Source organism: Malaclemys terrapin, chromosome 15 (assembly GCF_027887155.1).
Source record: "Malaclemys terrapin pileata isolate rMalTer1 chromosome 15, rMalTer1.hap1, whole genome shotgun sequence".
In the NCBI taxonomy this organism is placed as follows: domain Eukaryota; kingdom Metazoa; phylum Chordata; order Testudines; family Emydidae; genus Malaclemys; species Malaclemys terrapin.
In genome coordinates this window covers 17,826,643-17,841,341 of record NC_071519.1, presented here as the reverse complement: position 1 = coordinate 17,841,341, position 14,699 = coordinate 17,826,643, and the positions used below count along the sequence as shown (strand labels likewise).

At 61.2% G+C, this 14,699-nt stretch overlaps 1 protein-coding gene across 1 annotated transcript in view; it reads right to left on the bottom strand.

Moving 5' to 3' along the window:
• The window catches only part of ROBO4 (roundabout guidance receptor 4), a 74,957-nt gene that overhangs the window by 35,717 nt on the left and 24,541 nt on the right, over positions 1-14,699 (bottom strand). The window contains exons 6-12 of the mRNA XM_054005835.1: positions 14,118-14,245; positions 7,886-8,010; positions 4,780-4,999; positions 3,564-3,685; positions 2,660-2,831; positions 1,414-1,608; positions 742-784 (exon numbers count right to left, since the gene is read on the bottom strand). Of these exons, the coding sequence (XP_053861810.1) occupies positions 742-784; positions 1,414-1,608; positions 2,660-2,831; positions 3,564-3,685; positions 4,780-4,999; positions 7,886-8,010; positions 14,118-14,245 (1,005 nt within the window). The remainder of the gene's footprint in view (positions 1-741; positions 785-1,413; positions 1,609-2,659; positions 2,832-3,563; positions 3,686-4,779; positions 5,000-7,885; positions 8,011-14,117; positions 14,246-14,699) is intronic.

Here is a 14,699-nt window from a genome sequence, read left to right as displayed (position 1 = left end):
AGAGCTGTGGGGGGAGCCCAGGGCTGGGACAGCAGGGGCTGGGGGTCGGGATTGAGGGGCTCTGGCAGAGCTGCATGTGAGGGGGAGCCCAGGGCTGGGATAGCAGGGGCTGTGGGTCGGGATTGAGGGGCACCGGCAGAGCTGCGTTGGGGAGGGGAGCCCAGGGCTGGGGTAGCAGGGGCTGGGGGTCGGGATTGAGGGGCTCTGGCAGAGCTGCATGTGAGCGGGAGTCCAGGGCTGGGATAGCAGGGGGCTGCGGGTCGGGATTGAGGGGCACCGGCAGAGCTGTGGGGGGAGCCCAGGGCTGGGACAGCAGGGGCTGTGGGTTGGGATTGAGGGGCACCGGCAGAGCTGTGGGGGGAGCCCAGGGCTGGGACAGCAGGGGCTGGGGGTCGGGACTGAGGGGCACCGGCAGAGCTGTGAGGGGGAGTCCAGGGCTGGGATAGCAGGGGGCTGCAGGTCGGGCTTGAGGGGCACCGGCAGAGCTGTGTGTGGGGAGCCCAGGGCTGGGATAGCAGGGGGCTGCGGGTCGGGATTGAGGGGCACCGGCAGAGCTGTGAGGGGGAGTCCAGGGCTGGGATAGCAGGGGGCTGCAGGTCAGGAATAAAGCAGGCATCTTCCCTGTCAGTGGGCTGCCCTCGGGCTTGCTGAGTGGGGATACAGGCCAGCCCATGCCGTGGGGATCAAAACCATTTTCTCCAGGCAGGTTACTGCCCGTGGTAGGGCCGAGCCATCACTCACGCGTGCTTGACGATGGTGTCTTCACTGGAGTATCGGCACAGACCTGGGAGAGAGGCAGGGAGGTTGTTAGTTGCACAGCGATGGCTCCTTGCAATGACCAGGGTGCTCCCCTTCCAGCAGACTGTCCTGAGCTGAATGGCACCCGTTTGCTGCCCCTCTTGGCCATCTTTCTCAGCAGGCCCCTGTCTTCCCCTGCCTGAGTTTCATCTCATCCCCACGGCTGATTGCAACCCGGTCTCGCCATGCTGGGGACTCGGCCAGCTCCTCACCGGACCCAGCACCAGTCTCTGGATAACTCCTGGGCTCCTACAGCACTGAGATAGGGAACCCCTGGGGTTCACCCCGGACCACCCGGGGCAGGGGCCCTGCTGATTCCTTTCTGGGGCCATCTCCCAGGGTAGCGCTTGGGCAGAAATCAGAGCCGTCTAAGATCAAGCCCCAGTGTAATGTCCAGGGCTGTGTGGGGGCTGCAGGGCCCAGTGAGCGGGGGTGAGGGTGGGGAGCCCTGCTTTAGCTGGACTGGCCCGAGCCCCTAAGGGCTGGGGTTTCTCAAACTCACTGAGCCCAGGCATAATGTGTCGTTCCAGGGCCCCTGCTGCCCCCCACCCCCATGCTAGTGACTGCTGGAAGACAGCTGGACTCCGAGTTCCATAGCCCCAGAGTCGCGCTCACCTTTGCCCAGGGCATGCTGCTGTTCTCGGCTGTAATGCCTGGCGTGGTGCTGGCACAGGTAGACAGCCAGCACCATCAGCACGAGCCAGAGCAGCGAGCCCACACTAGCGATGAAGACAGGCTGGCGAATCACTGCCAGGATGTGGCTGACGGAGAGCACCGCCGGGGTCCTGGCCATCTGTCCCACCAAGGGCTCTGGGAAGGAAGGGGTGGATCAGAGGTGGAGGTGACAGGCTGAGGGGCCGCAGCACAGAGCTCGTCCAACGCAGAGCCATGCCTTGGGTATAGCTGACCTGCTCACCCGCCTGCCCACAGGACACCGAAAGGTTAACAGCAAAAGCCCAGCTGCAGCAGGAGAGCGGGTCAGGCTCCAGTCCCTCTTTGCTACCACGGAGCCTGCTCCCCTCAGCAACACCTGGGCTCCTGCTTGGAGGGGCACAAGAGCCTCCTGCCTGCACAGCTCCAGGGCTGGGGTCCACCCTCTGTGCGGGCATCGCTGGGGAGCCAGGCTGAGAGCTGGGATAATGCTGGGGGCAGGAGAGACTGGCCCAGCTAGTAGAGGGAACCAGCCTGCGGGGCTGGGCAGGTCCCGCCACTCCTGCCACACCCCCAGGGCCTGTGGGCTGGAGCCCAGTGAGCGGCACACCTGGCAGAAAGGGAGCGGGATGGGCCATGGCCAAGGTGACCCAACGAGAGGCAGGCAGAGCCGGGAACCGAACCGGATTCCAGACAGCCAGCTCCCGGCTCGAACCATCAGCCAACGTTCCCTAGTCCCAGGTGCCAGCCAAGCCCCCGTGGAAAGCCAGCACTGTCTGGGGGCTCACGTGAAATCAGTCAAATGCAGAGAAGAAAAATATCCCTCCCAAGTGCTGCCTGAGCCAATGGTCCACTGGGCAGGCGTCAGAGAAGGGACACAGACCAAGGAGCATGACCTCTATGCTGCCCCCTGAGAGGGTCCCTGCAGACTTCCCTAAAACTCCAGTCTGGCCAGCTGGCAATGGTGCCAAGGGTCCAGGTGACTGAAGCAGGGTTTCTAAGGGAAGCAATTGAGCACAGCCAGCAGGCCAGTGTGCCAGCGTGGGGAGCCAGAACGTCAAAGGGAGGACAAGTGAGCGAGCGATCTGTCTGTCCCACCATCCCCAGCCGGCTCTCTGATCACAGGGCTCACCGGCTCCCTCTGGGCCCATCACGGGGATGTGGGGGTTTCCTGCTGGACAAAGAGCTCTACGAACAAAACATTTCTGACCTACGCTGCTGCATGTGGCATTGCTGGGCACCCCGAGCCCAGCTCCATTGAAGGCTGCCACCTGGATACAGTATTTAACCCCAGCCGGCAGCAAGACTGTTTCCAGACTGTGTGTCCCTCCATCCACGGTCCTGTTAGAGCGATGGTGAGTTTCATTGCCCAGGTACCAGACCTGTAACACACCCAGACAGAGCTAGCACGGCTGTGACAAACCCAGACCTGTCATACCCCCAGACACTGATACCACCACCCCAAGTCCCACAGACAGCTGTGACCCTCACTGCCCTGGGCCCCATGGACAGCTGTGACCCCCACCACCCAGGCCCCATAGACAGCTGTGACCTGTACCGCCCCAGGCCCCATGGATAGCTGTGACCCGCACTGCCCCAGGCCCCATGGATAGCTGTGACCCCCACCACTCCAGGCCCAACAAGCAGCCCCAGGAACTCCAAGCAAAAGCTACTCCAAAGGCAGGACTGCACAGGCACTGAGGGGCCTCAGCTGGTGCGGCTCCTCTGCCAGGCGCCCCCAGGTCCTGTGTAAGGGGCATCACTCACTGAAGCTCTGCCCAGCTGGCACACGGCCCCTGGGGGCTGCTTCCAGCCCCGACCAGAGCAGCCCCCGAGATCCCTGCACGAGCAAACACTGACTCCTGTGAACGCTCCTGAAAGTGACTGAGAGGGCGTGTCACTCTGGCAGGATGCAGCCCAGCCCGGCAGCACTCCCAGGGCACACGGCCCTGCTTCCTGGCACCCTCCCGGTCACCTCCCCACCTTCAGGCGAGATCCCTCCGCGAGCCAGAGCTCCCGCCAGGTTCCTACTAGCTGCAGCCTGGCCAAGCCAGGCCGATTTAGCTCTTTAACCTCCGTCCCCACCGTGAGCACCGAGCACGGTACATCCTCACCTTGTAGCCCTGGATGATGCCGTTGTGTGCGTGGTGGGGAGGGGGGTCCCAGCTGATGAGCGCTGTGCCATTCCCATCCTCCACTGCCGTGATGGTGACATGCTGAGGAGCTGCGCTAGGCACTGAGGACAAGAGAGAGCCACTGAAAACCTCCTTGGGCAGCGCGGGGCCAGGCTGCTCTCCGGACATGGAGCCTGTGGTCCCTGGAGCCAGGCCCCGCACTCCGAGCACTGGGAGTGTGAGGCGGAGGCAGAGGTGAAAGCCGGTATGCCCCGGTACGGGGTACCGGCAAGAGCCAGTGCGCCGTACCCGGGGGCCCGGCTTCCCCAGGCGGCAATTTAAAGGGCCTGGGGCTCCCAGTAGCGGCTGGAGCCCCGGGCCCTTTAAACTGCTGTCGGAGCCCCCGGCTGCTGCTGCTACCCCAGCGGGGGAGGGGGAGGGCACTTACCGGTACAGAGCGGGCCGGGGCTGGCTCTGACCCTCCCCATCCCCGCACCTTCTGCCCGAGGCCCCGCCCCTTCTGGGGGTCAGAGCCGGCCCCAATCCAGCCCCATACCGGTAAGTCCCTATTTCTACTTTCACCCCTGGGTGGAGGGCAGCAGAGCTGTGGTCCCTGAGGTCTCCCACCAGCACCAAGATGCCCATCTGGGCTTTGGGCAGGTATCGCTAGAGAGGCAGGGCAGGTCATGGGGCCATGCAGAGGGGGAGTGACTGCAGATGAAGGTACCGACCTGGGCTCCTGGTGCCATGGGATCCTTTGAGATTGTGCATGGTGCTACTCCTCCTCCCCATCCTCTTCCTCGTCCCTGCCTGTCCCCTCTAGCAGGACAGTGACAGACCCCAGCCTTGGCACTTCCCCACACGGCCCCCGCACAAGATCCCTGGACGGTGCAGCCTTGGGGTGCCGGAGCACACTGGGGCACCCACCGCGCCATTCACCCAGGGGATGCACAACAGCTGAATGGGCAGGTTCCCGTGTGCTCCAGTGGGACCTCCTGCCCATGCTCTCCTGGCGAGGCATCGGCCTTGTAAGGAGCAGCACCATGGAGAAGGACCTGCAGGCAGCCATGCGCCAAGCCCTCAAACCCGCCCAGCATGTCACTCATGGACTCCCTGCCAGGCCAGCAGCCCCTCTAGAACCCGTGTGACCTTGCTCTGCAGAGCAAGCTGAGTCAGGGCCCAGAGCTGGAGGGACTGGGGGCGCCTCGAGCTGTACCTTCCTCCGGGATCCAGAGGTGCCTGACGTTGCTGTCCGGGCCATGGACCTTCCCGGCATAGGGCCGAACCTTGAACTCATACTTGTAGCCTCTCTTGAGGGCTGGGATGATGATGCCGTGCTCCCTGGGCACCTTCCATTCAACCCAGTCCGTGCTGACCGGCAGCAGGGAGCGGTACAGCACAGCATGACCCTCAGTGTGCTGGGATGGGCGGATCACCTGAAAGGCAACCGTGGTCAGTGGGGGCGCAGGCCAGGCCAGCAGAGATCTGCTCAACCCCCCAGCCTGCCCGTATCCGAGTCTCCTCTTGTCCTCCTGCCCAGGATGGTGCTTGCCTTGGGCAAGGGGCTTGGGACAGGCTGCCAGAGCTGCATCAGCAGGGCTATGCGCTGGGAGAAGGCAGCTCAGAGTGTGGTTGCTATGGCAGAAAGTGCTGTATAAATGTTGATAGATGGGAGGGCGGGAGGATGGGCCAGTGGATGGATGAGTTGGTAGATGGGTGGCTGGGGGAATGGGAGGGTCAGAGGGTGGATGGCTGGTTGGGTTCAGTGGATGGGATGAAAAGATGGGTGGGAGAGTCGGTGGGTGGGTAAGTAGCTGGGGGTGGGATGGATGGGTGGTTAGATGGATGGGTGGGAGAGTCGGTGGGTGGTGGGTAAGTAGCTGGGGGGTGGGATGGATGGGTGGGTGGGAGAGTCGGTGGGTGGGTGGATAGGTAGTTAGGGGGTGGGATGGATGGGTGGTTAGATGGATGGGTGGGTCAGAGAGTTGGTGGGTGGGTGGGTGGGTCAGAGAGTTGGTGGGTGGGTGGGTGGGTGGGTAAGTAGCTGGAGGGGTGGGATGGATGGGTGGTTAGATGGATGGGTGGGTCAGAGAGTCGGCGGGTGGGTAAGTAGCTGGGGGTGGGATGGATGGGGGGGTTAGATGGATGGGTGGGTGGGTAAGTAGCTGGGGGGGTGGGATGGATGGGTGGTTAGATGGATAGGTGGGAGAGTCGGTGGGTGGGTGGGTAAGTAGCTAGGGGGTGGGATGGATGGGTGGTTAGATGGATGGGTGGGTCAGAGAGTGGGTGGGTTGGTAATCACTGGGACGCATCAGGACGAGTACCAGCAGACTGGACAGACGGCATCATAGTGGCCCTGTGCCAGGGTAACGAATCTCATACCAAGTGTAGCAGCTACAGGATGATCTCATTACTATCAGCCCCTGAAAGATTTTCACTCATGTCCTGCTTGGTAGGATGCAGCCCACGCCTTAACAGACATTGCTGCTCACAATCATCATGTTTCGCTGATGGGCAGTCGATAATGGACACTCTCTGTACCCTATTCCACTGGCAGGTCAGCACTTTGGCTCGCACTGAAAGGATTTGGCGTCCCAGATGTTCTGCTACATCTGGTGTGTGATCTTCACACTGGTCCTGGTGCGAGAGTGTCCTTTGGTTCACGGCTTTCAGCACATTTCTATACAGACTCAGGTATGCGGCAGGGACGTGTTATTACAGTGGTTCTCAAACTTTTGTACTGGTGACCCCTTCCACATAGCAAGCCTCTGAGTGCGACCCCCCTTATAAATTAAAAACACTTTAAAATATATTTAACACCATTAATAATGCTGGATGCAAAGCGGGGTTTGGGGTGGAAGCTGACAGCTTGTGACCCCCCATGTAATAACTTTGCGACCCCCTGAGGGGTCCCAATCCCCAGTTTGAGAACCCCTGTGTTATTGCAAATGCTCTATTGACATGCAATGGGGTGTATGCCTTGACTCTCTCTCCCTGGCACTGCCTGTAGAGCCAGCCCAAAGATTTGTGGATTCCCAGGATTGACCCAGATCTGGGAACGTCCCTCTACAATGCCTGGTACGATGCCATCAGCCATGGTCACTCTGGCTGAAGCAATGGTCCTCAGTAGCCTATGAGCTATGATGTGGGTGGCTAGGAGGGTAGTTAACTGGGTGGGTGAGTGGGTGGATGGATGGACGAGAGAGGTGAATGGTGGATAGGAGGGTGGGTGGATGGACGGATGGATGAGTGGGGGGGTGGGTAGATAAATATACGAGGGGTGGGTGGATGAATACAGGAGGGGGGTGGGTATGTGGGTGGGTGCTGCCCACTGGGCCAGACTCTGAACTGAGCTGACAATTCAGGACGCAGTTTGAGCACCTGGCCGATGGGTGTGCCGGGGGTGCTCTCTACCTTGCAGTATCTGCACACGGACTGAGTGACTGATTGACATTTGCAATGGCGCCTGACTCAGTTCCCATTTGCCTTCCACCACCGGGCAACGTCGGTGCCAGATATTGCGGAGCACAGGCCCGACTGTATCAGGGAACATGCCAATGGTGAGTTGCAGTGGGGGAGGTTTCGGTTGGATATTAGGAAAAACTTTTTCACTAGGAGGGTGGTGAAGCACTGGAATGGGTTCCCTAGGGAGGTGGTGGAATCTTCTTCCTTAGAGGTTTTTAAGGCCCGGCTTGACAAAGCCCTGGCTGGGATGATTTAGTTGGGGATTGGTCCTGCTTTGAGCGGGGGGTTGGACTAGATGACCTCCTGAGGTCCCTTCCAACCCTGAGATTCTATGATTCTATGATCATTACTTACGAGTAAGGCTAAGTTTTTGTCATGGTTATTTTTAGTAAAAGTCACAGACAGTTCATGGGCAATAAACAAAAATTCATGGAGCCCGTGACCTGTTCATGACTTTACTAAAAATAACTGGGGGGCAGGAGGCCGCTGGAGACAGCAGGCCAGTAATTTCTGTGAGTGTCCAGGGGACACGGGCTGGGCACCACAGGGGCCGCTCTGAGGACTCGCAGGTTGGTGCTTATCGCTAACCCGCACCAAGAGGGTGAGGTCTGGGGAGGCCTGTCAGACAGGGCTTGTGTGGCCAGAGGCTGCTGGTTTCAAGGAGCTGAGCTACAACAGGCACAGAGAAGCCCACTTCACACTAAGGGCCTCCAAATCCTGGGTGCCCCTGGGGAGAGCCACCCTCACCACTCCCCACCCGTCCCCGAGCCAGGCAGAGGGGCTGCCCAGGGCTCACTGGCAGACACTCCAGGCCGGGGTCCCAGTGCACTTAGCACTAGTGGAGACTCCTCACTCACCTTCCAGTGCAGGTAGACGGCGGGTGAGGAGGGGAGCGCGGTGCTGTTGTCCAGGTACAGCTGGACGTCCATCATCTCCCGCGGGATGTCCTTCGGCCACTCCCTCTGGCCAGTGTCCAGAGGGTCTACGGGCAAGAAAGGGACAAGCGTGGGGTTGGGGGCATGGGCAACAGGAACTCCCCGGGGCAATACCACCCCCAGTGAGCACGTTTAGAAGTTGCTCCCTCTCCCCTCTGACAACCTGTGACGAACTGGGCCTGTTCTCACGGTGGTCTGTGAATGCTGACAGGGGAGTGTGCTGGGATAGTCTGCATTGCAGGATGGGATCTGCCCGAGGGCGCCCGAGGGCGCATACCTGAGTGTGTAACATGAGAACCCAGGAAGGGGTTGAAGGTGAGGTGACTCCTTAGCCCGGGAAACTGAACAAAGGCTGTGGGAGGGGTCGCAAAAGGAGAGTGCTGGAAGCAGGCTAGAAGGAGGCTGGAGAGATGGCTGGGGGGCAGAGATGGCTCTGACCCCCCAAAGGGGGGTGGGCTGGCATGCCCTGGGACCCCAAGCTGGACCTAACTGAGGGGGGCCCTGTTGTCTGTGCCTGCAAGACCTGTCTTGGACTGTATTCCTGTCATCCAAATAAACCTTCTGCTTTACTGGCTGGCTGAGAGTCATGGTGAATCGCAGGAAGCCGGGGGTGCAGGGCCCTGAGTCCCCCAATACTCCGCAACAACTGGTGGCAGCGGTGGGATATACTGCACCCCGTGGACGGCGCTTCCTGCAGTAAGTGACTGGGGAGCAGTAAAACGAAGGGGGATTGACGGGGACCAGGCGCGCTGAAGAGTGAGAGAGAGACGGTTATTACCCCTGGGAGTGTGTGACCAGCGAGAAGGACTTTTGCAGTAACAGGGTCCCCCGAGGGGATCGCAGCGAGTGGTCCCAGGGGCGGAGGAGTCTGCAGCTCGACCCTGGCAGAGAGGTGGTGACCTCGAGAAGGGCTGGCACACTAGGGGGCCCCCTGGGAACTGTGGGGAGCTGTGAGCACACAGGCCGGTGAGTGGCCAGCAGGAAGATGTATGCCAAGCGGCTTAAGAGCGACCTGGTGGAGCTGTGCAAGCAGAGGCGGCTGCGCATTGGGAGGCTCACCAAAGAACAGCTCATTGCCCAGCTGGAGGCAGAAGATCGCGCGAATGAACTGATCCCTGTGTCTCAGGGAAGCAGCCTGGCAAATGCAGCGCAGGCACCAGTGTCTGTCCCAGCTGGGAGTGGTCAGCCGGCTGCTGAGGGCGTCCCGAGACCCCTCCTTCCTATGCCTAGGGGAAGGGTGGGGAGGAGCCCAGCAAATACCGAAGGCGCCGTGGCCCCCCCGGCCAGCAGGGGGTCCCCCCGGCGAAGCTCGCCGGCCAGCAGAGGATCCTCCCGGCGACGTTCGGCATCCGGGGAGCGGAATTGGCTGGAATGGGAGAAAGAGCTAAAACTGAGAGAGCTGGAGGATCGTGAACAACAGAGACAGCATGAACGGGAGGAGAAAGAGAGACAGCATCAGCGTGAACGGGAGGAGAAAGAGAGACAGCATCAGCGTGAACGGGAGGAGAAAGAGAGACAGCGTCAGCAGGAACGGGAGGAGAATGAGAGACAGAGACAGGAGAATGAGAGACAGCGTCAGCATGACCTGGAACTGGCGAGATTGAAGGGCAGCGAACCCCCGGCTGCGGTGAGTGAGGGGGGACCCAGGACTGCACGGAGCTTTGATAAGTGCATCATGGCCCCATACAAGGAGGGGGAGGACATGGATGACTTCCTGGAGGCCTTTGAGACGGCCTGCGAGCTGCACCGGGTGGATCCCGCGGACAGACTCCGGGTCCTTACCCCCTTACTGGACCCCAAATCCGTGGCATTGTACCGCCAACTGGGAGAGGCAGAGAAAGGGGACTACGAACTATTCAAAAAGGCCCTGCTACGAGAGTTTGGGCTGACTCCTGAGATGTACCGGGAAAGGTTCCGGAGTCAAGATAAAACCCCTGAGATCTCATATCTGCAACTAGCCGCCCGCATGGAAAGATACGCCAGCAAGTGGGCTGGTGGGGCCCAGACGAAGGAGGACCTGATTAAACTGCTGGTACTGGAGCAACTGTATGAGCGGTGCCCATCCGACCTGAGGCTGTGGTTGGTGGACAGAAAGCCAGAGAACCCGCGACACGCCGGGCAGCTGGCTGATGAGTTTGTAAAGAGCCGGTCAGGGGGTGGCAGGGAGGAGTCCCAAAGGAGCAATCCCACCACAACGCAGAGAGAGAGTCACCATGGGACCTCCCCGTGGGAAAATACAGAAAAACCCCATCAGAGGGGAACATCCGGCATCAGGACCATCCGACCCACTCAAGGGGACCCATGGGACATGGGCTGCTACCACTGTGGCCAAAAGGGCCACATACGGGCCCAGTGCCCCAGGCTCAGGGACAGACTGAGCAGGCCGAACCCACAGAGGGTTGACTGGGTAGAGACCCAGCCCGGCGAGAGGCAGCATTCCCAGGGAAGGGGGGCTGGCAGAGTACCACCTGCTAAGGAGGGAGGAGAGCCCCAGGCCAGCTTCTCTGGGGGGCCAGATGCTCCGGATTCAAAGTTCTCCGTTTACAGGGTTGGCGCGGGGCTGTCCCTGCGGAGCGAGTGCCTTGTTCCCCTGGAGGTGGATGGGAAGGAAGTTTATGGTTACTGGGACACGGGCGCAGAGGTGACACTGGCCCGGCCCGAGGTGGTGGCCCCAGATCGGGTGGTGCCCAACACCTTCCTGACCCTGACCGGGGTGGGCGGGACCCCATTCAAGGTTCCCGTAGCGAGGGTACACCTGAAATGGGGGGCCAAGGAGGGCCCCAAGGACGTGGGAGTGCACCACCATTTGCCCACTGAGGTGTTGATGGGGGGGGACCTAGAGGACTGGCCCAGCAGCCCCCAGACCGCCTTAGTTGTGACCCGCGGTCAGAGCCGGCGAGGGGCACTGCGCCCTGGCCTTGGGGGGGGTGCCTTGCCTGAGGCGCGGGACTCTAACCTGGTGGGGAGGGAACGCCCAGGGACGCGGCTCAGGGAGGCTGCAGCTTCGGACCCAGCGGGCGAGAAAGAGCAGGTGGCCATCCCCGTCCCAGCTGCTGAGTTCCAGGCCGAGTTGCAGAGAGATCCCTCCTTGCGGAAGATAAGGGACCTGGCCGACCTCAATGCGGTACAGACCATGGGACGAGGTGGCCGGAAAAGGTTCCTGTGGGAGAAGGGGTTCCTGTACCGAGAATGGGCTCCCCCAGGGAAAATGGAGTCAGGGGGGATCAGGAGGCAGCTGGTGGTACCCCAGAAGTATCGCCGCCAGCTGCTGTGCCGGGCCCATGACATTCCCCTCTCAGGGCACCAGGGAACCTGGCGTACCCAGCAGAGGCTGCTACGGAGCTTTTACTGGCCTGGGGTCTTTGTTACTGTCCGACAGTACTGCGGATCCTGTGACCCCTGTCAGAGGGGGAGGAAGGCCTGGGACAAGGGGAAAACAGCTTTAGGACCCTTGCCCAGCATAGAGGAGCCTTTTCGGAGGGTGGCCAAGGTAAAAAGGGCGGCTCTAAACCAAGAGAGCCCAAAGCACAGACCTCCAGACTGGAGCGCTGGGAGAAGACCACAGCCCAGTTGGATCCCCAGAGGTATGGGGGTGGGAAAAGGGCGCAGGCCGCATAAACCTTCCCACATGCGAACTGCGAGTGCCATCAAGCAACCCCAACCTAAGGGGGAGCGTGAAACTGGAGGGGCCTGGTGTAATTCTCACCAAGGAATGGGAGGGATGCGGGGGCATCCATGGGAACGGGGGTAGGTTCGAACTTCCCCGGGTCACTGGCTAAAGTGACCCTGCTCAGTTCGGTCTCGAAGGGGGGAGAGATGTGACGAACTGGGCCTGTTCTCACGGTGGTCTGTGAATGCTGACAGGGGAGTGTGCTGGGATAGTCTGCATTGCAGGATGGGATCTGCCCGAGGGCGCCCGAGGGCGCATACCTGAGTGTGTAACATGAGAACCCAGGAAGGGGTTGAAGGTGAGGTGACTCCTTAGCCCGGGAAACTGAACAAAGGCTGTGGGAGGGGTCGCAAAAGGAGAGTGCTGGAAGCAGGCTAGAAGGAGGCTGGAGAGATGGCTGGGGGGCAGAGATGGCTCTGACCCCCCAAAGGGGGGTGGGCTGGCATGCCCTGGGACCCCAAGCTGGACCTAACTGAGGGGGGCCCTGTTGTCTGTGCCTGCAAGACCTGTCTTGGACTGTATTCCTGTCATCCAAATAAACCTTCTGCTTTACTGGCTGGCTGAGAGTCATGGTGAATCGCAGGAAGCCGGGGGTGCAGGGCCCTGAGTCCCCCAATACTCCGCAACACAACCCCAGCCTACGGGCTATTACCATGTGCTGGCAGCCCAGACACCCAGCTAATGGACACTGCAGGGCCCCCAGCCCAGACATCTGTAATGCACAGTCCCACTGACAACATGGGAGGGTCTATCTCTTGTTCAGGGCCATGTCAAGCCCATGGGGAAGAGGGTCTGTGACTCAGGGCCCCTCCCAGTTGGAGCTGTCCCATCAACATCAGGGCAGAGTGCCCTCGGGAAAGGCCAGTGGTAGGGTGACCAGGTGTCTGGTTATCAACCGGAACACCCGGTCGAAATGGGATCCTGAGAGCTCCGGTCAGCACTGCTGACTGGGCCATTGACTGTCCGGTTGGCGGTGCTGCGTGGGAGGGTTAAGGTAGGTTCCCTGCTAGCCTCCACGCCGCGTGGCTCTTGGGAAGCAGCTGGTATGTCTGTCCCCGCTTCGGCTCCTATGTGTAGGGGCAGCCAGGGGGCTCTGCACGCTGCCCCCCCCCAAGCGCTGCCTCCGCAGCTCCCATTGGCTGGGAACCGTGGCCAATGGGAGCTGCAAGGGTGGCACCTGCGGACGGGGCAGCGTGCAGAGCCGCCTGGCCATGCCTCCACGTAGGAGCTGGAGGGGACATGCTGCTGCTTCCGGGAGCTGCTTGAGGTAAGTGCCACCTGGAGCCTGCACCCCTGACCCCTTCCCGGGCCCCAACCCCCTGCCCCAGCCCTGATCCTCCTCCCACCCTCCGAACCCCTCAATCCCAGCCTAGAGCACCCTCATCCCCAGCCCCACCCCAGAGCCTGCACCCCCATCTGGAACCTGCACCCCTTCCCGCAGCCCTGCCCCAGCCCTGATCCCCCTCCCACCCTCCGAATCCCTCAGTCCCAGCCCAGAGCACCCTCCTGCATCCCAAACCCCTCATCCCTGGCCCCACCCCAGAGCCCACACCCCCAGCTGGAGCCTTCACCCCCCAGCACCCCAACCCCTGAGCCAGCCTGGTTAAAATGCGCGAGTGAGGGTGGGGAGAGTGAGCGAGGGGCGGGGAAGGGGATGGAGTGAGCGGGAGCAGGGCCTTGGCGAAGGGGCAGGGTATGGGTGGGACTTTGGAGGAGGGACGGGGTTGGGGTGGTGCAAGGGTGTTCAGTTTTGTGCGAGTAGAAAGTTGGCAACCCTAGCCCGTGGGGAGACCACAGGCCCCAGGAATCGAACTGGAAGCCGGGAAGGGTGAACGGAGCCGAGCCGGGAGAGACTCTGCTGTAGCTTCAACCCCCTGCATGAAGCAAACCCCCAGAGAGGCAGAGCTGGAGGGGGCAGGGGCTGGGCCAGCCATGAAGTGATGGGCCCAATCCTGCACACACTCAAGCAGCGGAGTCACTCGGGCCATGCGAGGTGCGCTTCCCTGGTGTGTCTGCAGATCGGGCCCTGCCAAGGAAGCGACAGGAGTTCCCAGCAGCCAGGGGCATTGTCTCCTGATGGAACATCCAAGTGCTACTGTTCCCCGATCCCTGGGCCTGTGGTAGCGCAGGGGTAAGTAGCACAGAAAGGGGCTTTCTTGGAGCTCATGTGGGGTTGTTTCAGGCAGTTCAGGGCATTGGCCTGCCCCTCTCCAGATGCTGGGACCCCAGCCTGTCAAGTCTTGGGGAGCAGAGGAGAGAATCACACCAGGGCTGCTCAGAGAGGGCCAGAGCTGATGGGGCCGGTGGGTGGGCAGGGCAGGGATGTTACGTGTGCCCAGTCGCAGGTGACAGCTTTCTGCTTCCCCCAGTTCCCGGGGCATGCAGGAAGCAGGGTGTGCTGGGCACTAAGGTCTCTCTGCTGCCCGTGGGCATGGCCCAGCCCTGGCATGCTGCTGGCGGTGAAGGCTGCATGGAGCTGCTTACCCTGCACAGTGAGCGAGGCCTTGGCCGAGGCGGTGCCCACCTGGTTCTGGGCCGTGCAGATGTACCTGCCGGAGTCAAACGTCGTCACATAATGAATCCGCAAGGTGTTCTCCTCGTCCACCTCGTGCCTGGGCGTGTGAGACAGAACAGCTGTTGTGAGCTGCATGGAACAGGGACTGGCGGCCACTCGGTGTTTGTGCCAAGCCCTGTCCTGGCTGGCCTGTAGGCCCCATCGTTATGCACATGACTCATAATAACAACAATAAACCATGGGTGAGCGGGACATGGGCAGCCGGAGCCTGGGATCTTGCATGTGCAGCAACCACTGACCATGGTTCCCTCTGCCTCATCAGAGCCTTTGGAGCCGTTATTCCAAAGGGTGGGAACTGCTCATGCTCATGACCAGTAACAATACCAGGCTGTACCCCGCTCTGCCCACCTCCAGGAGAACAGGAACAGGTGACAGGCTGGGTTTGCCTCCATTGATCCCTCCGGGTGCTGGATCGAACAGGCACAGTTCCCCCTCTCCCCCGCGGCCTTAAGTGAGCCTGGCATCCTCTACCTACCTTGCAGCAATGGGCT